We start from the raw sequence: 23,581 nt of genomic DNA, 5'->3' as shown, positions 1-23,581 counted from the left end.
TCTTAAGTGCCCAACAGTTGGTAGATTGCTTAAATAAAGTGTGATGCTTCTATATTATAGAAAATTATGCAGTGAACACGTACCATGCTTGGTAAGAATTTTTAAGAGCATGCAAAAATGCATATAATGATGCATATAAAAATGCATATAATTGCTTATTACAGAAAATGTATATGTATAAATACATATATATATATATATACATATACAGAAAAATGCTATTCAGATTTTTATATCAAATACATGTATTACTTTTGTAATTGTAAAAGCAATGAAGGCCCAGGGAATTGAAAGAAATTTCCAAGGAAATTGCTTTGGACTCTCAGATCCTATCTCCCTTTCCTTGTCATTTCTTTTCCCTCCCTCCTGTTTGGGCTCCAGAGGAATGCTCCTTGTGTTTGTCAAGCTCAAAATCAGGCCTCTACTGTTTGCACTGTGAGCATCCAGCTCCTGGCAGCTCTCTGTTCTCCTCTCCGCCCCCTGCAATCCCAATTTCCTCCCTGTCTCTCACTGAAGTTCTGGAGCCCAATTTTTATGAAAACTCCCTTAAGCTATTTTATTAATCCATAATACAGTCCCGATAAGGTGATGGTTGGGGGGCAAGTGGGGCTGGGGGACAGCCTCTGAGTAGAAGGACAGCGAAGGGAAGAGGAAAGGCTGTGGACATTTCCATGGATGCTGTAGACCATGCTAGTTTGGAATGCCGCTTTGCTTTTCCATACTCTGGCCCTGGTCTCAGTGACTCGGGTGTCCCGGCGAGAATCATCCGGCATCGCTCTCGCTCACCTGTGCGGAGCCCGGACCGACCAATCAGGAGGGACGACCTCTTGGCTGCCTCCGTGCACTTGTGGTCTTTGACCCTGTCACCTTCTCTGTCGGCAGGTCCGATGCAGGAGACCGTCAAGGACTTTTGGAGAATGATCTGGCAGGAGAACTCGGCCAGCATCGTCATGGTCACGAACCTCGTGGAAGTGGGCAGGGTAAGCCCCTCCCGCAGTTACCTGGACAGAGGTTGCTGGCCCTGCCCTCCCGAGCATCTCTCTGTTCTGTGCCTTATGGCATGTGCCCCCACTCAACACTTCACCCTCACAACGACCTGCGTGGGAGAAATCCTCACCCCTGCTTCCCATTCGGGGAATATAGCCTTTCCCTCCGCGTCATCCCTTCCTCCACCCTCGCTCCGTTGATGATGTCATCTCATACCCTTTGGGGAAATGAAAGCCATCAGACATGAACGCTCATCTTCACACCACAAAGCCACAATCCTACTTGCATCTACAACCCTCTTCTCATTCTTCCCCTCTGTTATCAGGGTGAACCATAAAACATGGCCGTTTTTGTTGACCCAAATGGTAGACTATCTGCTGTTTCTATGGAAGAAGTGACTCTTGCCCTTTCAAAGGCAATCCCAGTGCCTTGTATCACAGATTCTATGCAAGAATTTTCTCATTTCCCCTCTCACTCGAAGAGTAACTCTTTTTCTCATTGCTAGATTATTCCCCTGAACCTACGGAACATCCTGAGTACCTTCCCCCTGAAAATACAAAACAGGCAAATGAAAAGGATTCTCTTCTCCCTACTTTTCTGCCAGACTCTAAAGACTCACACACAGGCTCTGTTTCTCCACTCCAGTCTCTTCTCCCCTCTCCATCCCACCCATAGTGAGACGGTCAGTATCACCAGCATCCTTCATGTTGACGAATCCAACTGCCACTTCTTTCTTCTCATCGAACTCAGCCCCTCAGAGCATCCGACCCGTTGCTCCCTTACCTCTAAACCTTGATATTCCTCAGGGTTCAGGCCTTGGTCTCCTGCTCTGCTCTATCTCAACTCTCTCCTACGTCGTCCTTAGCTACTCCTAGGGCTTGGATATGGGACTGCTATGCCCAGCTTGCTTTTGCTCACTTCCTAAACTGTGGCATGTGGGTGGGTGGGCTTGCTGGGTTGAAAGGCAGGGTGCACAACACTAGAAGGAAGAGGGCTTCTCTACTTACCATAGGAACTAACCGAAGAGTGGGCAGGTAAGTTTTTGTTTTGGCAAAGAACTAGATAACCCATTAAAATAAAGAGTCCTGGCCTCCAAGATCATGGGAAAGAGAGAATCTGGGCTGTCATCATAATCCAGGAAAGGGCTGTGGACATCTCGTGGCCTCATAGGGTTCTAGGGCCAAGAGAGACTTTATCCTTGAGCTCACTCTCACCTCATCCCTTCCCCGGCTTTACAGATGAGGAAACAGGCCCCGAGGGGCTGGAGCATCTACCCCTTAGTCCTCCAGCCAGAGCCCGGCCACGATCTCTGACTCTTAACTCTCATGCTAGTGTCGTGGCCCCTCCACTCACAACTGCTCCCCAAGGACCCAGGCCCAGGGAGCAGCTACTGTGGACAAAAAGGCCAGGCTAGGATTTAAGAATTCGGAGGCAAATTCCAGCCCATTCTATAACATGTCTCATCTTGGAGACAGATTCCCTCGATGGACAGTTCGTGAATCTAATTTGGATTTGGGGAGGGAACAGGGGAGCAGTCTCTTGACAGAACTCCTGCTAGGAGCCAAACACCATGCCTGACTCTCCCTGTGCATTACTTCATTTTGATTCCAACAACTGCACGAGGCAGTGTTTCTGGTAATTACTCAGGTGGCCTGGCTTTGCATCCTGGCTCCATCCCTTCATGACTTTGGACAATTTTCTTAGTCTCTCAATGCTTCTGATTCCTCATCCGTAAAACGGGGTGATAATCATATCTGTAAAGGTTGTAGTGATAAGCGATTAAAATAATACAGGTAAGAACACTTAGCAAGCAGTTTGAGACACTATAAGCTGTCAGTAAGCTTTAGCTATCTGTATTAATAGGAAGTTGAGCCTCAGAGAGATTTCAGCACTTTTTGGAAGCTTCACAGCTGCTAAGCGTTAGAACCAAGCAATGCATCCGTTTGCCTGTCAAGCCTGTTGCGCTATACCAGCGTTTCCCTAAGTGGGTTCCATGGGATGCTAGTCTGCAGGATGCCTAGTGAGAAGAGGGTTCCATGGTTAAATACGTTTGGGAAATGCTGTGTATTGTTTGCCCCTCTCGGAGAGTCGAAAACACATTAGCGTTAGCACGTTCAACGAGCTGAGGAGTCTTGTAGCAGAGCGGCCTGTTTAACTTTGTTTAATCCAGCATTTCCCAAACTCATTTGACCACAAAACCTTTTTTTGTTTGTTTGTTTTTTTTGTTTCTTGTTTTTTTTTTACCTAACACCTATTAGCACCCAGCGGAACACACTGTGGGAAATGCCACTCTAGGCCGCGCGGCGTCCCCCGGAATGGTAATGCTTTTGTTCTTTTTAGGGGAAAACAATGATCTCTTTCTCGTCCCGCGGAGTGTGACCTAGAGTCCAATGTGGGACTGGCTTGTCACCGGCATCTGCACCCACCGCCCGGGCAGAGAGCCGTTGTGTGGACTCTTCCCTTTTAGTCCCGCTCCTCACATCCTTCTGCCAACCGAGAGCCTTTCTCCTTCCAGCCCCCAGTCACCACCTCTGAATAGTAATGGCCCTCTCCCCACCCCTCTGCTTCCACCCCCTCACTGCTTCCCACTTTTATTCTCATCTCTGCTCCACTGACGCCGCCCCACTGCCCCACCTGATCTAGCAGAAAAAGGGCTCAGCCAGAGGTAGAAAACTGGCCCCGTGACCTGGGACCAGGTGTCTGACCTCCAAACTTGAGCTCTGTTTCCATCTGTAAATGGGGTAATACCAGCTGCCTATCTCACCTTGATCACTTCGCTCACCTAGTACGATAATGGACTTGGAGATTTTAAGGAGCTCTGCCAAAGAAGGTACTACCATTATTCCTAACGGCTCCAGGGCCTTTGGGAGCGGGCGTGGCCCTGTGCAGTTTGCCAGTCCCCGGCCAGCTGACAATCCCTTGGACCGAAATTCCACCCAAATCGCCCTCGGGTTTATCAGACCAGGAAGGCCGGACGAGGCGGCTGCTCACGCTCGGCCACGCCCTCGTCCATCCTTGTCTCTGCCCTTCCTCACAGGTGAAGTGTGTGCGATACTGGCCGGATGACACGGAGGTCTACGGGGACATTAAAGTCAGCCTGATTGAGACAGAGCCCCTGGCGGAGTACGTCATACGCACCTTCACCGTCCAGAAGGTAAGCTTCCCCGTGGCTGCGGGCAACCTGTGCCCTGGACAAGCCAGCTGTTCGTTCATCCAGCACACTCGTTGAGCGAGGGTCTGCTCTGTGCCCACCCTGTGCCTGGCTGCAGGGACAGATCAGCAATCGAGTTGGATGCGGATTCTGCTCCAGAGGATTGCCCACCCCCTCTAGCGGGAGGGACAAACAGAATTCAACAGACAAATAAATGGACTGATGCCACATGGTGATAAAAGCCATGGAAGAAACCTGCCATGAGTGCAGACAGGAAGATGAGGTGGTCAGAGAAGGCTTCCTGGAGGAAGAGACATTTAGGCAGACAAGGATGGATGAGAAGGAGCCAGCTGAGGGAAGAGCAGGAGGAACCCTATGCCAGGCAGAAAGAAAGAAATATGCAGAGTCATGGGGAAAGAAGATTGCAACGTGTTCCAGGCCTGTGGTTCTCAGCTGGTGGTGATTTTGTCCCACAGGGAAAGTTTGGCAATGTCTAGGGACATTTTTAGTTACCAAACCTGAGGATGGAGGGTGCTGCTGGCATCTGTGGATGGAGGCCAGGGATGCTAATCAACACCCTGCAATGCACAGGACACCCCAGACCCCAAGAACAATTATCTAGCCCAAAATGTCCATGATGTCAGGATTGAGAAGTGCTGGTCTAGGCACTGAAAGGAGGCTGGCAGGGGCTTGATGAGCAAGAACGAGATTGCAAATAAGATTTATCGTTTAATTCCTATTATAATGATAGCTAACATTTATTGAGCAATTACTAAAGCAGGTGCTTTCCATTGCATACATGAACTCACTCAATCCAACAACCTCTTGGAGGAGGTACTATTATTACTCCCATCTTACAGGGTAAGAAAATTAGGCACCGAGCATGTGTGTCAATTGTCCAGAGTTGCCCAGCTGCGAGGTTGATACGGGGCACACTGCTCCCGGTAGCCCCCTCTCCAAGCCAGGTGCTCCTAAAGGCCTGCATCTGCAGACTCAGGTGAAAAGCCAGGAGGGAAGGGCACTTCTCCATGACAACGGGTACATCGACATGGCCTTAGGTTGGGTTCCTTAGAAGCAGAGCCTGAGACAAGGATTTGGGTGCATAAGGTGTATCCAGGGACCACTCTCAAGAGAAACTTACAGGAGAGGGAGGGAAACAGGAGAGAGAAGGAGAGGGACCTGAGCAAGGACAGAGTCTTCAGCAGAGTCTAACCTAGGCCTGATCCATGGAAGCTACCAGAGCAGGACCTGCACCACAGATTGGCCCCCTTGCCTCGATCAACTCACTGACTGTGGACCAGCCACTGAGAGGGCATCTCTGGCGCAAGTTGGGTCCCATCAGCTGAGGGGACCTCTCCAGAAAAGGGGAGTCAGTAGCAGCCAGCACTCCTACAGCTGAGGCCTGGGGACACAGGCCACAGCAGAGGACCTGGCAGGGCCCCCATCCCGTCTGGCATGTATGCAGTTAGTCCAGGGAGTGAGATGAGTAGTAATGGGATATGGGACTTTTGGTGCTAAAGCCAGGATGGCCCTGGGCATACCAGGACGTTGCGTGACGCTAATGGAGGAACAGAGGACTCCTTTGCCTCGAGACAGGACCAGCTGTGTGGTGGAGTTCATGAGCCAGAGCTCCCACGGGATCCAGCTGGCTTTGGTCTCCAGCTGAGAGCACACCCTCGCTTGGCTCCTTCTGCTGCCCTGTCCCACCTCCCTCTCTTCCTCCCCTTCTCAGACCCATCCTGGGCCCCACACCTGAGCAGGGAGGCCTTAGAGAACTGCAGGCAGGCACTCAGCAAACACTGCCCAGGTCGTTAGCTCAAAATCAGTTCCTGAGCCAGGGATCCAGAAGTAATAAACAGAAAGTGGTGTCCGCCCTTGAAGAGAGCACAGTCCAATCAGGGAGGGAGGACCCCTGATCCATGACCACAGTGGAGGTGGTGAGGGCTCGAACAAGGGCTTCCCGGGGCTGAGTTGACCTGGAGAATGGAATGAAGAACTGAATGTTCCTGGAGCTGTTTCCTCTTCTGCTATTTCAGCTCGTCCATGAGGTTCTTCATCTGGGCCTTTGTTCACTCCCACCCGGACTCCTGCCCCAGCTTCCTATGGGGCTCTCTGCCTCTGGTCTCACCCCATCTCGGTTTGGGTTTCTGGGAAGCCGACCCTGAGGCAGGGCTTTGGGTGCGCTTGCTGAAGCGGGAGGAGGAGCTCTGAGAAGGGGAGGAAGAGAGGGAGGTGGGACAGGGCAGCAGAAGGAGCCAAGCGAGGGTGTGCTCTCAGCTGGAGACCAAAGCCAGCTGGATCCCATGGGAGCTCTGGGTCATGAACTCCACCACACAGCTGATCCTGTCTCGAGGCAAAGGAGTCCTCTGTTCCTCCATTAGCGTCACGCAACGTCCTGGTATGCCCAGGGCCATCCTGGCTTTAGCACCAAAAGCCCCATGTCCCAGGAAACCCCTCAGCCCTGGGCAGACTCACCAAGTCAGCTGGTCACCCTGCTGTCCCATCAGCCCCTGAAGGCCAGCTACCCACCCGCAGCCCCACCCCCAGGGGAAGCAGCTCCTGGCGGCTGAGCAATTCTGTGAAGAAGGGGGGAGCTGTCGGTGTCTGCAGCCAAGACTCAGGAGCTGGGGATGGGGGCCCTGGCCCAGGAAAGGGGATCTGGGAGGGCACCATCAGTGCCTTCTGCACTGCCCGCCAACATACCCACTCAACTCTAGGCTGCACATAGCAGCCAACACAGTCCTCCCAGAATACAAGTGTGATGATGCACTTCCCCTCTGGGCAACCTCCCCAGAGCTCCCCAGCGAGACCCGGTGTGAGATGCAAGGCCTTCCAGCAGCCAGCACTCCCCCAGTGCCTCCTGGGGGTACCCTGTTTGTGGTTCTGTGCACGTGCCGTGGCCTGGGCTGCCTCTTGGACTCTGAGTTCCACCATCTCTTCTGTTGGGCAACACTCAGGACTCAGTGTGTCATAGTGACTAGCCGTGCAGACTGTGGGGGCCGACAGCCAGGGTCCAGACTGGGTTACAGCTCACGAGTTGTGTGACCTGGTTGTGTTCCTTAACCTGGCTTAACCTCAATGTCCTCATCCGTAAAACAGATAACATAAGGACTAGTGGGAGGATTAAATGAGTTAATACACCGAAATGCTCAGAAAAGTAACAGGCATGCAGTGTGTGCTTAATAAATGTTAGCTATTATTTTCACTGTTAATGTATTTCAAGACTCAGGTAATGCATCACCTCCTCCAGGAAGCCTTCTCTGATTTCTCCTTCCCCAGGTGGGGTTACCTGACGCTCCTTTAAGCACTTTAATAGGATTATCCACTTAGGAGTCTGCCTCTCCAGCTAGACCATGAGCTGCTCCAGGGAGAGGACTGTGGTTTTTGTTTCTGCCTTCACAGTGCCTAACACAAGGCTTGGCACAGATAACCCTCGGTGAATCTTCCTTAATTGAAAGAATGATCAAACACTCTTCCTATTTGGTGCTCTCTGCATATCTGCGGGAGATTGCAAGGTAGGAGAAAGTAGGTAGGGGCCCCGCATAAGCACAGGCCCCGAGGTGACACCTGACTACAGACTGGGCAGAGAAGTGCCCTTCGCCTGCAGGGTGTCAGTGAGGAGTGGTAGGACCAGAGCCCCAGGCCCCAGTGCCCCCATCAGTCAGAGAAGCTCTGCTTTTGTTTGTTTCCTGTCTTATAATTCTAAATAAGAATCTAATAGAGGAGTCCGACACGTTTGTTTTTTTTTTTTTTTTTTAATTTGAAAGCCATGGAGACAGTGAGGGAAGCAGACCCCAGTCACTGAAAGGCCTTGTGTTCCACTGGAAATGACTTGAACTTGGTGTTTAAGACCAACCTTTCTCTGAGTCTGTTCTGCTGAATAGAAGTCCTATGACACCCTTGTCAAAAGGACAAACACTGTGGGTGTGTTATAACGCCCCCTTGGGGATGGAGAATGTACATGAGCCCACTGAAGGCTCTGAGAAGTCCTGCAGCAAAGGCACTACCTCTACATTATCTACTTCCACGGCTCCCAGACACAACAGATCACAGGAGTCACCCTGTGTGGCAACCCTTGCTCATCCTGGCAGGGTCCTGCCCTCCCTGATGGCAGGGAGGCTGGTTCCTCCGTGCGGCAGCCGTGCTCCCCATGGGTGCTGGGCGGGCATGTAGGGGTGACAGCTGGAGGAACAGAGGCCCTTTCTCTCCTCAGAAAGGCTACCACGAGATCCGGGAGCTCCGCCTCTTCCACTTCACCAGCTGGCCCGACCATGGCGTCCCCTGCTATGCCACCGGCCTCCTGGGCTTTGTGCGCCAGGTCAAGTTCCTGAACCCCCCCGAGGCCGGGCCCATCGTGGTCCACTGCAGGTAAGCAACAGCCTCCAGCTCCAAACAAGGCTGCTTCTGCAGGGCTGCTCTCAGGGAGGGAGACGAAGTCCTTCCAGCGGCCTTTCTTCTTTGGCTTCAAGACTGCCCTGCCTGTCCCCAGGTTCAGCCCAGGTCCCAAGGTCTGCTTGGGACAACAACAACAGTAAAGTAATAGTAGCAGTACCAGTGGGTATCATTACTGTTGCCCTGAAACAGTAAAGCCCTCTGGGGACGTGGGCTCACACTGACAGCGTCTGTTACGTGTGCACTTGGCACACTCCTCATGCAGCCTGGAGGGGTGGGCGTTAAGCATCCTTCCCATTCTACAGATGAGAACATTGAGGTGCTGGGAAGGTGGGCCCTTTGCTCGGGGCACACAGGTGTAAGCCAGCAGCGCTGGGAGTTGACAGGCTTTTCTCCAGTCGCTCGCCCTCGGCTGCTTGCCACGGCAGCGGGGCACCTCCGTGGAAGCATGCTGCTCTTCAGTTCTGTTATTTTAAAAACTCAGTTGCTGGCCTGCAGGCTCCTTAACCGAGAGTAAATGGACAGCGCCAGGCTTCACCTTATTATGGAGAAGAGGTATTTTCAGCTCTGACCTAGAAAGTCACATGGGGAATGACTGGCACGTTCTCCAACCCTCCTAAATGGAGATGAAGTGTCGTGTCAAGGGCATTAAGAATTGGACCAGACCTGAAGGCCAGCTGGCCCGCACACTCCTGCCTCCCTCTTCCAGTGTGACCTTAGGCCCAGCCCAGCTTTTCAGACCCTGTGTGTTCTTGACTTACGCCTGCCCTGGCAATGTCCACGTCAGTCAAGGTCTTGAGTGAAGCCAAGGAGGGACTCCACAAAACTGCAGGCCTCTCAGGGCCAGCCCCTTGTCACTCAGCATCCATTTACCCTCCCCACGGGAGCAGGTGGGAATTAGAGACCCCATTTCACAGATGAGGTCACTGAGGGTTGGGAGGTAATAGTGGCCGTCAGCCCTGGACTCTCTAAGCGTTTTGCATATATCCTCTGCTTTACGGCTCATGACAGTTCAAGGACAGTAGAACGTTAGCCCCCAAGTCCTGTGTCCCAGAGAGCAGCCAGAGCAGGAGTAAGGGAGGAAGGGAGACGATTTATTAGGCTCTCCTTGCACGACGGCTCTATGTCTTTCCTCCAGAGCCAGTCCGCCTAACACGCCTGGCACAGTGGTTCCCACTCCTGGGACCATGCTGAAGATGAAATGTGCTGGCTGCCATATCCTCGGTGCCTCGGAGAAGTCCTGACATCTAAGAAGCACTTAAAAACACTACCGTTCTCTGCCTCTGATACTGGTCCGCTCCCCAGACTGTTAATTCTTCAGAGCAGAAACCATGTCTGCTTATCTTCATATCCCACCCCCGATCCCACCATCTAGTGCATACTGGGTGCTCAATAAGTACTTGTTGAATATAAGTAGCTACCATTTACTGAGAAATTGCAACGTAGCTAGGCATAGGGCTAGGTAATTTACATGCACTGGGCTCTTTCGGCATCATTTCGTGCAATGTACATGTATTGTGCTATCAATGCTACAGGGTGGGTCTATTTATTATTATCAGCCTCATTTCATGGTTGCGGTTACTGAAACCCAGAAAGGTTAAGTCATTTACCCAAGGTCACACAGCTAGTAAGTGGTTAAGCCGGGCTTGGGTTCCAGGGGTCTGACCCCAAATATGATAAGCTCAGTTGTTATGTGAGGCTGAAATACAGCTCAAGTCCTCAAGAGAACCCGGCAGGGAGGCAGGTTATATGTGTGAGGCTTATGGGCACCAGGCAGATTGTTCACCCATGGTGGATCCAAGATTCAAACCAGGTCAGGATGCTTGTTTCCCCTAACACAGATGGAGGAGGACACTTCAGGAAGATGCCGATGAGTGGCTGTTTGTGCTCCCTCCCAGACCCCGGGGCCCAGGCTGCTGAGACCCTTCTGGGGGTGGGGGGGTTGAATTTGGGGCGGAAAGGTACAAATACAAGTCAAACTTCACTCACTTAAAACCATGAAATTTTACTAAGAACCAAGACTGCTTCCCATGGGTTTGTTTTCCAGATCATTGTGGGTGACAATCCTGCCTGGATTTATGGTCAGCCAGTCCTGCTTTCTTCCTGCCCCATCACTTATTTCCCTAGGGGAAGCAAGATGTGAAAACACAGTCAGCATGGGCCTCCTTGCTAGTCTGGCCTTCACTTTCTAAACTACGTGCACTTAAGGCCAGTGTTCTGTTTGTCTCTGGTTCAGAGCCATGCCTGGAAACCAGTGCTGATGGGGGAAGGACAGGCCGTGGTCCATGGGTCATGCTGAGTTCTTTTGCTATTTTGTACTTGGTTTGAGATTTTCCTAAAGGAAGCCACCAGTGATCAGAATTGACTATGTATCAGAATCGCAGTATGTCTCCCAGACCAGGGTCTTGGGACTGTCACCTATTCCAGTTGAAGAATGCTCCTGGCTCACGTTCCTGGGAAAACAGATGCCCGTGGAGCCAAACCTGGGGCTTGCGTCATGGGACCTGGGACTCACTCTCTGTCTCCGGGCCTGCTCAGAGGATCTGCCTTCCCACATCTGCCCACATCTCTCCTTCCTTGTTTCCATCCGTCAGCCTATTTGCTGACAAAGGGAAATAGACAGAAGGGGGAGTGGGGAAGACATGTCTATTAGGCATCTCCAGCGTGCCGGGCACCATGCCTTATACGATACAGACGGATTAGCTTCACCCACTAGAGGAGGAAACAGTGTGCAAACGTGTTGTCGAAGCATGTGTTTTGTGCTACGACTGTTATTAGGAGTGGATGTCTAAGAGCACAGACCCGAGCGCCAGATGGCTGGGGTGAAAAGTCCCACCTCCGTGGCATGCCGGCTCTGTGACCTTGAGCGAGGTCAGCTCTCTGCGTCTCGCTTTTCTCACCTGTAAAATGGGATGAGAAACTTCCCAATGACCTCACAAGGAAGCCAATAGGTAATGTTTGTAAAAGCACTTAGAACAATGTCTGGTACTTTGTAAGCATTAAGTGAGTCCTTGCTAAATGAGGACAACAAAAGTAAGCAGGTTCTGCTAAAATAGCCCCCAATGCAAGCATTGCTCTCCCATTTTACAGAAGAGAAAGCTGAGGCTCCAAGTTCACCTGCTTGCTCAGAGTCTCCCAGCAGCACTAGGATTCAGACTGTTGTGTCTGACCTCTGCAGCCTGCTGCCTCTTTGCAGGGTCCTTGGACAGGGCTGAGTGGTTGGGGGGGGAGCAGGGAGCCTCGCCTGGGCTAGTCCCGCCCTGAGGTCCCTAATACAGACACTGTCCTCTCTTCCAGTGCGGGAGCCGGAAGGACCGGCTGCTTCATCGCCATCGACACCATGCTCGACATGGCCGAGAACGAAGGGGTAGTGGACATATTCAACTGTGTGCGTGAGCTCCGGGCCCAGAGGGTCAACCTCGTGCAGACAGAGGTGAGTCCTGGGGGACTGAGCTGGGCAACCAGCTGCAGGGTAGCAGGAGAAGCAGGGTAGAACAGACACCCATGGGTGGGGGCATCCTATAGAAAGAGACCTGGAGTGGGAGGAAGGGAGGGAGGGAATACATGGCTTGCTACAATGGTCCCACAGTAGAAGCTAAGACACTGCTGCCAACCCTGAGGTCCCACAGGGCAAGCACTTGCACCAGTGGGGAGTGGTGGTGAGCTCCCCGGCTCTGAGGGCATCCAAGCAGGGACCGAATGGCAACTTTCAAGGATTCTTTGAATAGTATTCCTGCCTTGGTGGAAGGAGAAGACTGTGTGCCAAGCATTGCTTCAGTCCCTGCCAGAATGACTTCATCAACAAAATTATTGAGTACTTGGGCTGGGTTCTAGGGATTCCAAAAGAGGTAAAACATAGCCCCCACCCTTGAGGGAAAAGCAGACCTTCAGGCATCCCTCTGTCCAGGTAGAGAGCCCAAGACCCAAGGGAAATGGGAGGAGTTCATCTTTATTGTTGAGCACCTACTATGTGCCAGGCATCATGCTAGGTCCTTTATATTCAGGATATTATTTGTACTCCTCACAACAAGCCTATGGGGTGGCTCCTACTAGTATCCCCATTTTAGAGATAAAGGGTCCCCACGTCCTCACAGAGGTGGACAGTGGTGGAACTTGGGTCCATGTGACCCCAAGGCCCATGCACTTTTCCCTGAACCATACTCTCTTGTTAGGCAGCCTTTTCTGCCTACCCTACTCCTCAAAGCCATGGCTTGTTCTTATAACAAGCCCATCATCTGGTTCTAGGGAAGCCTGTGAGTGCCCAGGCAGTCAGCTAGGGCAAATAAGGAGCTACATCCATCATCACTCCTGCAAAGGCAAGTTTTGGCTTTGGGCCTGGCCAGTCACTGCTGGCTCCACAGAGAATCCCCCCACTTACAAGCGTATGCACACAGGAGTCCGCTGTGGGCTCTGAGCTAACTCCCGCAGGCAAACGTCTAGACTTGGTGAGGCTGCAGGAAAGACGAGTGGCTGCTTTCTCTGTTCCCAGATTTGTGCTTGCAGAAGACAGGCTCACTGGCTGGCACTAGACACAGGGACCCTGCTGTCTGGTGCAGAGACAGACATTCAGATAGATCATCATGATGCATCTGGATAAGTGTTTGATGTAGAGATGGGCCAAGCTCTGCAAGAGAACAGTCACTCAACAAACGTTTGTTAAGAGCCTGGGAGCAATAGCAACAGCTTCCGCCTGGTGCATTTGCAGAAGACTTTCCAGAGGGAATGAAGCAGTGGGGGCCATAGCAAAGGGGGCATGGGGTTCCAGGGGAAGAGAACAGCAGGTGCAAAGGACACAGGTGGCAGAGGGGCCCAGAGTTCAGGAGCAGACCCTGAGACAAGGAGAGCTGAGGGCATGTGGTTTATTGGTGAGGTGATCCCAAGGCTCACCGGTTGGAAAGCAAAGAGAAGGAAAGGAAGCCAGGCTGTGTGACACTGCTAAGGGGTTTTGCAAGCTGTTTCACCCTGTGGACACCTGGAGCCCAAGCCTGCTGGGAGCTCTGAAGTAGTACGGAACATGCCCTCCCAAATATCCTACCTGTGAGAGAAGGAGTTTAGGTATTTCTGCCCCAGCTCTCCAGCTGACACTGTTTGAGGGCTCCTTCCTGGAGTGCTGACTCTTCAGCCCTGCTGTCTCACCCTGCACCCAGCTCCAGTGTGCTCCTGGGACTAGAAGAAATCCCTCAGCCTGAATCTCAGGTGCTTGCAGTAAGCAGCCTTCAAGGTAGAGGTGAAAGCTGACAGAGGCAGGCACCAAGAGCCCGTGCTGCAGCAGTTCCAGAAGTTTCTAACTGTCATCAGTGACTACACTGTTGAGTCTTACAGTGTAGTCTCACCCTTGCTCAGGCGATCACGAAGAAACAGGGAAACTTGGCCCTTCAGGGTTTTGGAGAGGAAGCTGTGATTCTGCGATCTAAATCCTGCGCATCCTTCACCACCATGGGATTACGTTTAGGCGACACACACCCAGGCCACTCTTCTTCTCACCCAGAACACTATCTCTTCTCTCTGTGGCTTGGCAGGAGCAATATGTGTTCGTGCACGATGCCATCCTGGAAGCATGCCTCTGCGGCAACACAGCCATCCCCGTGTGTGAGTTCCGTTCTCTCTACTACAACATCAGCAGGCTGGACCCCCAGACCAACTCCAGCCAGATCAAAGACGAATTTCAGGTATGGGCAAGTCCCGGGCTCGGTGACCCAGCCAACTTCAGCGGCACTGAGCACATTCAGGGGGTTTTCTTTGTGAGAATGGGTAAGCCTAGTGCTTCCAGTGTCGGCAGCGTTGGACAGCTGCAGAATGAATTCCAGAACCTTCGATGCACAGCCACAAGCAACTATTAACCAGTCACTCGGTGACTGCTGACACATGTTTTTAATTGTGATCATGTGTTTAACTTACTTCTAGTCTAGTCCTAGTTGTGGGTGGAAAAGTTTCTAAACACAGGTGTGAGTTTCGTGCTCCGCCATCCCTAAAGGGACTCGGATTTTCTTGCCATTTCTGTACAATTGGAGTGTATTGGTCCTAGATCCTCACTACTCAAAGTGGGGTCTGGAGACCAGCACCATCACCTTCACCTGGGAGTTCATCAGGAATGTAGAATCCTGGGTCCCACCCATATCTAGAATGTGCAGTCTAACAAGATCTCCAGATGATTTGTCTGCACATTAAACTTTGAGAAGCACCATCCCAGAGCTCAGCTCAGCCCAGGCATGGCAGATCTGCACCTTGCAGCCCATGTGGCCAGAATGGTGGCACCTTTGGTCTGGAGGTCTGGACATGTATCACTGAGTAAGCCAAGAGTCCAACCTGTTGTCCTGAGGTCCGTGCCAGGGTCATCCCTGGGCAACAGGAGTTGAGAACCAGGCAGCAGGAAGCAAGGAAGTTTCAGGAATTGAGGGGCAAGTGCTCGGCCCATGATTCCACGGGCAGATACCCCAGCCAGGCCAGTTCCCCCATGCTCCCTTAAATGGAAGCTTTATTGATTGGGACAGGAGACCAAGTGCAGAATGGAGGAAAGATGGAGGCCACAGCCCCCTCCTGGGTGCACAGAGCATCTGGTCTCCTGGCTGGACAATTCAGCTCTGGCCCCACACTTGCAAGACTCAATCTGCAGAACACAGCCCTGAAATTTTCCAGATGCCTAGATCTTGCCCCCCTGGGGATCTCTCACCCATCCTGAGCAGCTCGTTCCAAAAACCACTTTCTCTGAGAGGAGCATTGGGGAAATCCTTTCCCTCCTTCTACAACACTTCAAGGGATACGTAACACTCATTAGAGATTCCCCAGCCCCAGCCCCACCCCCACCCTCTCACCTCCTGGCTGGCCCACCCTTTACAGAGATGAGCAGGTTGACAGGTGTTGGCAGCCTGTTTCTGCTCTGCACGTGGGCGTGCCGCCCTGCGGCCTTGGCATCATGGGGGTGTCACACAGCCCTGACAGGGGCTCTCAGCTCCCAGGGCATGGAGCAGCCAACAGGAGATGGCGGCATATCACACAGGAGAAGAACAAGTCCTGGGGGTGGGGGGGCGGGGCCTGGAGGGCCAAGCTTGGAGGACGGAGATAGGATGGGGTAGGCTGAGTTTGAGCCTCGCTGTCTGCTCTGTTTAACGCAACCGCCTAAGCAGTGCCTACCTATCTGTCTTTGCGCCCTACAGACCCTCAACATCGTGACTCCCCGAGTCCGGCCCGAGGACTGCAGCATTGGGCTTCTGCCCCGGAATCACGATAAGAACCGGAGCATGGATGTCCTGCCTCTAGACCGCTGCCTGCCCTTCCTTATCTCGGTGGATGGGGAACCCAGCAATTACGTCAATGCCGCTCTGATGGACGTAAGCTGAGCCCTGGCTGGCACTCACTGGGAAGTCTCTTCGAGGTGGAGATGGCTGGAGCCCAGGGCACTGACACCCCACACCACCACCCCCAGACAGCCTCTCCTTGCTTCTCATCTTCTGGCCCCAAGGACCGTTACTCCCCCTGAAGGCTCTGGTCCAAACCTGTATACAAGCTGTGTTCTTGGCTCTTTGCTCCCATAAGCTTGGAAAGAATGGACCAAAAGCATAAAGTGTGTGTCCATGACAGCATGGCACAGGCCTGCCCAGTACCCCCTCCCACTGCCTATAGAGCTGACTCTCAGCCTTCTGTTCAGTTCAGGAAACATTCTATATGCCAGGCCTTGGCCTGAGCCCTGGGAATGCAAGATGGTACAGACATGGGTTCTGCCCTCGGGGAGCTCCCAGGCAGGTTCCCAGATAACCCCTGTGCAGAAGCAAGAATGAGACTGGAAGGTGATCAGTAAGTGGTTACTGGACAAGTGATGGGATGTGGCAAAGGGGGCATAGAAGGGGACAGGCCATGTTCCTGACTATTCCGTCAGGGGTACTGTCTCCTGCTTTCTCAGCATCAAGTCCAAGAAGGGCACTCCCACCCTGACCTGGTTTAGGAGTCATGACCCCAATGAGGAGGTCATGTCCTTGCCCCAGTGAGTCCTTGCTTCTGACTCATAGGCTTCCCCACTGGGTCCTTCACCTCCTTCCTGTGGTCATCCCTCCACCTCCTGAATATAGAGATGTTTGCAGCAGAAAGGAGCCATGGATCATCTGGTCTCATCCTTGTACTTTTTGGCAAAGGAAACTGAGGTCAGAAAGAGGAAGAGACTTGCTCAAGGTCACCCCCAGAAAGCTAGTGGCAGAGCCAGAACCCAGAACTCACACTCTAGAATTCATTCCATGGGCCTCCCCACAGTTTGTGCAATCCAAGAAAATACAGATATCTCGCCTCCCGAGGCTCAGGACCAAGAATACCATTGCCTGATTGGAAATAAGCTCTTCCAGGTTCCCCTCCCCGCTCATGTCCAAGGTCACGTCCATCCAGCCCACATGGACTTCCCATCTCCCCCAGAACAGGCAGGAATGTGCAATGCCCTCTCTTGGGGTCAAAGCCAACTACCTCTCTGACCTCTGATCGTCCTGAAAATCTCCCCAAGGGCCCTTGGTGTTGGAGGCAGGGAAGTGATGGGAGCTCAATGCCTATCAGCTCTGTCGGGGACTGCCCTGGCCTCTGTCCACAGGGGGAGTCCTCCATGGACTCCCTCCTATGGGTCCCAAAGCGGGAGCTTTGTCCTGGTCAGATCAAATAGCTAGATGTGGAAGGGAAACCTCTGGCTTTAGCTTAGAGTCCTCCAAGATCAATGTGTGCATGTACGTGTATGTGTGCGTGTGTGTGTGTGTGTGTGTGTGTGTGTGTGCGCGCGCGTGCACATGTGGTGGGGGACAAGAGATGGGGCCTGGGGGTGTAATCACACTTCCAAGTTCCTCATTGCTTTTTTTCCCACTTGTCCCAACTCTCTCTCCCTGGCTTCCTCATCTATGCAAGGATCAAACATGCTTCTGGCCTCTACTTAGTAGATTAGATGCTGCCTGGAGCCAAATGCCTTCTGCCAAGCTCTGATGCTGATTGTGTTCTCTTTGTCCACAGGGCATTTCTCCTGTGAGCCGTCACTAGGCCTTTGCCTTTCTTACAAAAAAAAAAAAAAAAGGTCCTTATCTGTATTCCAGTTCAGTCTGTGCATTATCTGGTAACCATAGCAGCTTTGCTCCTAGCAGAAAAATATGAAGTCCTCTGGGCTAATTTTTAATGTTTCCCCTGGTAAAGGATGATGTTATCCATGAAATGGATTGCCGGCTGATCCCTGAAACCCGGCGGGAGCGTGGATCTCAAACATATTTTCAGATAAGGCTTTGTCAGGCATGCTGGTCTAATAGAGCATTTATCACAGAGACAGAAAGGAAAGAGAACTAACATTCACTGAGTGTTGGGCACCATGTCGGGACCTGGGACTTATCCTGACTCATTCTGTATTTGGGTATTATTGTCCCCACTTTCCAGATGAAATACTGAGGCTCAGAGTATTTGCGTGACTGTCTCTAGGTTGACTAGCTCAGAAAGGGTGAAGCCCGGGGTCTGGATTCTGTCTTTTGACTCTTAAAATCTAGATTCTTTTCCATGTCTGGAAATGGCTCAGAGACCTGCTATCTGCAGCTGGAGTTTGGGTTTTGGAGAAACTAAATATTCTGCCCCCCCAGCCCCCCCCCCCACCCTTTGATCATTGCACTGGCCAGGAGAAGGCCCTTGGAAGACGGGACCCTGGTGTCTGCATGACATCCACAGTCACAAGGCATCAAGAAATCATTTATGTAATATGGTTGGCAGGGTCTTTTGTCCAGCTCTTCCCCTGGTTTGGATGGGCAAGCCCCTCTTTCCTCCCCATCTTCCTGCTGCCACAGGGCCTGTCTCTCAAGAAAGCTTGTTAAGAAGATAGGCTGTGGACAATCTCCGGTTTCATGGGCCACTAAAGGAGAAGCCCTCCAGTTTTTCCAAACACCTTCTCACAAGATACTGTAATAAATAGGGCCCCGCCAAAGCTTCCCACATAGCCCAGACTCTCTCAAGCTATTTTCTGTGGGCCTCACTTTCCCTGTCTGTAACATGGAACTGAGTATATTCATTTGTTTGCTGGACCTGTACTGAGGGTCTCATGTGTCAGCCACACCACCAATGCCAAGGATGAAGAACCACATCAGGGATGTTTCTGTCCTGCCAGTGGGCTCAGAGCCCCGTTCATGTGTCCTGGTCTTTTCAAATACAAATCTCATTCACTCTGCATGACAACCATCCCAGAATGGGAGTTGTGATTCCCATTTTCCAGATTAGAAAGATCTAATAACTTGCCAGGGCTTAGCACCACAGTCTTGCTACAGAGACAGATGAGCACTTAGCACTCTACAAATGATGCTCGGATGGATGGGTGGATGGATGGATGGATGGATGGGCGGGTGGATGACTGATAACCTACAAGTCAGAAGGCTGGATTTGAACCCCAGGTCTGCCTGACACTAAAACCTGAGCACTGTCCACTGCCCATTGCCTCACAGCACACCATGCCCACCTTCTGACAAGCCACCTCCGCCCTCGTTCTGGCCTTGGAGCGGGAGCGAGCCTCCTGCAACAGAAGCCCCTTCAGGAGGCTCTCTGCCTTGGGCCGAGCCATCCCCTCCTCCAGCATTGTGGGCACAGGAACACAGATATCCCCAGTGTCCCAGGAGGTGCTTTGGGCAGCAAAGCAGCAAATCTGCATCCAGAATCTTTCATTTCATATTGTAATAATGATTATTTGCTGAGCTCTAAACATAAATAATTTATTTGGATAATCCCCAGCCGAGTGACACTTTGCTCATGAAATGTCTTAGTTTAGAGGAGAATGAGTTCGTTATGAGAAAGGCCCCCTTGGCCACTGGGGGCACCCACAGATGACAGAACAGGTAGGTGTCTTGTGCAATCTGTTCAGCAGGCTCACGGGCCTCTGGCAGCCATGCAAGCCTCCTCCCCATCAGAATATCACTGCTGGGTGTGTCCTTCACGAAGCCTGTGTCATTCCTTTGTCAGAGCCACAAGCAGCCTGCTGCCTTCGTGGTCACCCAGCACCCTCTACCCAACACCGTGGCGGACTTCTGGAGGCTGGTGTTCGACTACAACTGCTCCTCCGTGGTGATGCTGAATGAGATGGACACTGCCCAGGTAGGAAGGGCCCGGCCACCACCCAGGTGCTCGGGTGCATTCAGGCGGCCATGCCCGAGAGTTGGAGGGAGAACGTGAGGGTCAGCATAGTGCTTCCTCCACCTAACCGAGCTGCCTGCGCGTGGGCACTGGCTGGCTGCCAGCACCAGACTAGCCCGTCCTGCTGCCAGCAGAGGCTGGGGGGTCTCTTGCCAGACCCTGACACCCCTGACCCTGCACCTTCTCACTTCCAGCAATGACTCTCCCTGCTTGTGGGCTTTGCCCAGCCCTCCTCCCCAGTCTGGGGCCAGATTCTGTTGCTTCATCCCCCAGGCACGGATGAGGGTCTTGCTCCAAATCCCACTGAGCACACTGAGCCCAGGGGCTCAGAGAGCCTCCCCAGCTCTGAGCATCTCCAGCCCTGCAGAAGAACCTGAGGCCTGGCCACACCCCCACCCAGCCTGCCCCCTCGGAGATGCAGCCCACACCAACAGAGCTGGAGCTTGAACCTTGGGCCCTTTGCCCATTAGCCAACCCGAGGATCCTGGCGTCATCACAGAGGACCCTTGTGTCCAGGCAGGCTTCATGCCTTAGCACCCCCAGGGTGTGATAGCTCCGAGCATCATGTGCCTACAGCACATCCTGGTACTCGGGACACGTGTCATGGGAAAGCTGCTGGCGCCTGCGCCCCCTCCATGGCAGGACAGCCATTCCTGGGTGGAAAAAGTGGGAATGTCCTTTTGGGTGTTTGAAAAGTGGTGTCTTGAAAGAAACTCAGGGTACCTCAGTGCACTCCTGTGTGCGTGCTGGCCTTGTGTGGGAATAAAATAAAATGGATCTGAGCTGTGGTCTCAGCCCTGCAGGAGCTCACAGTCTTGCTACAGAGACAGATGAGCAAATTGTCCCAACCTCGTGTGGCAGTGCTGTAATAGAGGTCAGCTGCGAAGTGCTGTGCTGGCTGGGAACAGGGAGCAATTAATTCTGCTCAGAGGGTGAGGGAAGACTTCAAAAAGAAGGTGACTTTGGCCTTGAAGAAGCCAGCAGAAGTTTGGGGGTGTGGGGCTGAGGGAGCTGGGAAAAGGCCCTCTGAGCAGAGGGAACAGGAGGGCAAAGGCAAGGTGGTGTGAATGTGTGTGGCTTGTTTGCAGAAGAGCTGGGGTTGCGGCGGGGCTGGGGCTGGGGCCTCTCGGGAGCAGAGGAGGGGGTGAGGCTGGAAAATGCAGCAGGGTGCTGCTTGCACGGGGCTGCCCATGTGCGCTACAGAGTTGACCTGCAGCACGGTAGGTGTCAGACGCTTACTTTGTAAGCAGCAGAACCCTTTCTTCGAATAAAGCTCTCATGCAGGCGCCGTATAGGGAACAGGTCTGATCAAGAGCTGCTCATGGTGAAGCCACCTGGGGTGGGGGTTAAGCTCCCTCCAGACTGGTCTTCTGCCCCCCCCCATGCCTCTTGGAGAGTCAGGACTCTGGGTGGCTTTGTGAACCCCCAGGCTTCCTAGGAGCACTGTGAGACAGCACTCGCAGTCCAAGGAGGAGAGAGACGGCAGCATGTAAGCCGAGGTGTGGCTGAGTTCCCATTAGAAAGCCGCATCTGGGGACCAGTGAGGAGGAGAAGCTGCAGGGAAACCTGCCAGCCAGGAGACAGCGGAGGAGGATGTTGCAAATGCCCAGAAAAGAGAGGTGGGGGTCTGAACTGAGGAGGTGGCTGGCAGGCGGGACGGTGGGGCTGGGAGGTAGGAGCTGCGCTTCCAGATCCAAGTCCACGGTTTTGGGGAGCCGTTGGATGCAGGAGGTGAAGGAGAAGGAGAAGGTGCAGATGGTGGCAGGGGCCCAGGTCTGGGTAGTCAGGCATCTGGGGGTAGGCGGGAGGAGGCGGGGTGGGGGGAGCTGGAGTGCCCAGTGGGACGCTCGAGGGAGAGATGTGCGGGAGAGATGCGCTTGTTCTTCAGCCATATCTGTGGAGTATCTGTTACCCACCAGGAGCTATTCTAGGTGTTTGGAACGCATTGTGAATAAGAGCAAGCAAAACAGCAGACTCCCATCTCTGCTGCAACTTCTGTTCTAAAGTGGAGGAGACAGTCAATAACAAACACCCTATAATGTACTTTAATTATATGTTAGAAGGTGATGAGTATATGGAAAAAACTATGAGGGCGGGGTAAGGAAGATTGGAAGGCGGGTTTGGGGCCCGGAATACAATTGTGATAGAGGGATCAAGGCAGGCCCTATTGAGGAGGTCACGTAGAAGCTTACTTTTGAAGGAAGTGAGAGAACGAGCCGTGTGACCATCTCCAGGAAGAGCATCACGGGGAGAAAGGACAAACCACACCAACACTTTATGGCGGGTTCGTGCCTGGCACGTTTCAGGAACAGCACAGAGGCCACTGTGACTGGAACACAGTGGAAGTGGGAACAACAGCAGCAGGTGACCCAGAGACATGGCAGGACCAGGTCATGGAGGGCCTTGGGGGTCATAGGAAGAACTTGAGGTTTTACTCTGAGAGAAGAAGGGAGCCACTGACAAGTTTTTGAGGAGAGGAATGACACACTTTGACTTTTTTTTTTTTTTTTTTTAAATCATCCCTCTGCCTACTGTGTTGAGAACAGACTGTTGGTGCAGGAAGTGGGGGAGGGTGTTTGCTAAGGGAGCGAGCAGAGAGGACGGAGAGGAGGAAGCTTCTGCAGTCATCCCAGGTGACAAATGATGGCTGCTTGAACCCGGGGCTAGCAATGGAGTGGATTCCGGATATATCCCGACCAAATACCTGATAGACTGAATAGGGAGTGTGAGAGAAAAAAGGTGACTCCAAGATTTGGGGCTCAAACGGTAGATGACTGGAATCTGAGATAACCATGAAATTAAATGGATTCCCATAAAACAAAGACCGCTGTGGAGTTCCAGACTCAGAAGGCACAGCCGTCCTGTTCCTTTGCCTAAAAAAGTAAAACCGTGAACTCTGCTCCACGAGCCCCTGGGTGAAGTAGAGGCTGTGAAAGCCTGTTTGCCGTTCACCTTTTCCAGAATCCCTTTTTGCAAAACCAGAGCTCAGGCACGGAGGAGGAGTCTCCAAGAACCTCACTTTGAGACATGGAGAGAAGCAGGGGTCAAGGTCATTGGCTCTAGCTCCCCCTTCCAGGGTGGGTCTTGGATAAACAGGTTTCTCAGCCCCAGATGTTGGTACAGCCTTTGAGAATTGATTTCCCTAAATGCAAAAACATCAGGCTCAGAAGAGCTGTGGGGTTGGCTGCCATATGCTGCTGGCAAGCGTCCCCTAAAATCGGCAGATGAATAGAGCACTTATTGATATAAATATCATCACCACAACAGCTGGGTGCCTTGCGAAAATAAACAATGACACCGCATGAGCGTCAGAAAAGCCGCCCTCAGCACCTGGAAGGGCGGTTCTTTGAAGTGGTATCAGCATTTGCCCGCCAGCATGCCCGTGCCAGGACAGCCTCGGGTCTGCACAGATGGGTCTGCCCTAGGGCCTGAGCATCAGCAGAGGACCAGTGCCACATCCTGTGGTTTGACAGGGGACCAAACCTATCCGGGCTCGTATTGAGGGTTGTGGCAGGACGACCTGTAAGTTGCCGCAAAGTAAGGTAGAGGAGAGGCTGAGACCTCCCCGAGTGCCTTATTTTCTTGCACTGCTCAGAATCCTATACTGCATCATTCAGTCAGCTGTCCCCGGTCACAGATACTCTCCCATTCTCCACAGTGGCTTCTGTTCAAAGATAATTCCAAGCAGTGGGGGCTGAAGATAAAGACTCTGAAGGCCACTACAGGTATTCAACCTTAGAGATTTTTTTGTTGTTGTTAGCTCTTTAGGACTCACTCTAAGGCCTGTGATCAGATTAGTGGGGCAATATCCTAGAACCACAACATCCAGTAAATGGCACTGTGGTTTCCAGTGGGCACCTCTGAAAGAACCTTTCCAGTCACACCCAATAGCACTGACACAAGATCCCTTCCATCCTCGTGGGCTCTATGGATAGCCCA

At 52.5% G+C, this 23,581-nt stretch overlaps 1 protein-coding gene across 11 annotated transcripts in view; it reads left to right on the top strand.

Annotated features, from left to right (window-relative positions):
- PTPRT (protein tyrosine phosphatase receptor type T) overlaps positions 1-23,581 on the top strand; it is a 1,164,533-nt gene that overhangs the window by 1,106,725 nt on the left and 34,227 nt on the right. For 6 of the 11 annotated variants that reach the window (XM_027622220.1, XM_027622218.1, XM_027622216.1 and 3 more), the window contains 8 exons: positions 883-980; positions 3,246-3,305; positions 4,025-4,141; positions 8,352-8,506; positions 11,828-11,963; positions 14,050-14,199; positions 15,685-15,858; positions 19,472-19,603. In XM_027622220.1, coding sequence (XP_027478021.1) covers positions 883-980; positions 3,246-3,305; positions 4,025-4,141; positions 8,352-8,506; positions 11,828-11,963; positions 14,050-14,199; positions 15,685-15,858; positions 19,472-19,603 — 1,022 coding nt within the window. The remainder of the gene's footprint in view (positions 1-882; positions 981-3,245; positions 3,306-4,024; positions 4,142-8,351; positions 8,507-11,827; positions 11,964-14,049; positions 14,200-15,684; positions 15,859-19,471; positions 19,604-23,581) is intronic. The other 5 variants (XM_027622224.1, XM_027622223.1, XM_027622222.1 and 2 more) reach the window with 1 other exon arrangement.

This window comes from Zalophus californianus, chromosome 8 (genome assembly GCF_009762305.2).
Source record: "Zalophus californianus isolate mZalCal1 chromosome 8, mZalCal1.pri.v2, whole genome shotgun sequence".
Taxonomy (NCBI): Eukaryota; Metazoa; Chordata; class Mammalia; order Carnivora; family Otariidae; genus Zalophus; species Zalophus californianus.
The sequence above is the reverse complement of the archived record's forward strand: the minus strand, read 5'-3'. Positions and strand labels throughout refer to the sequence as shown.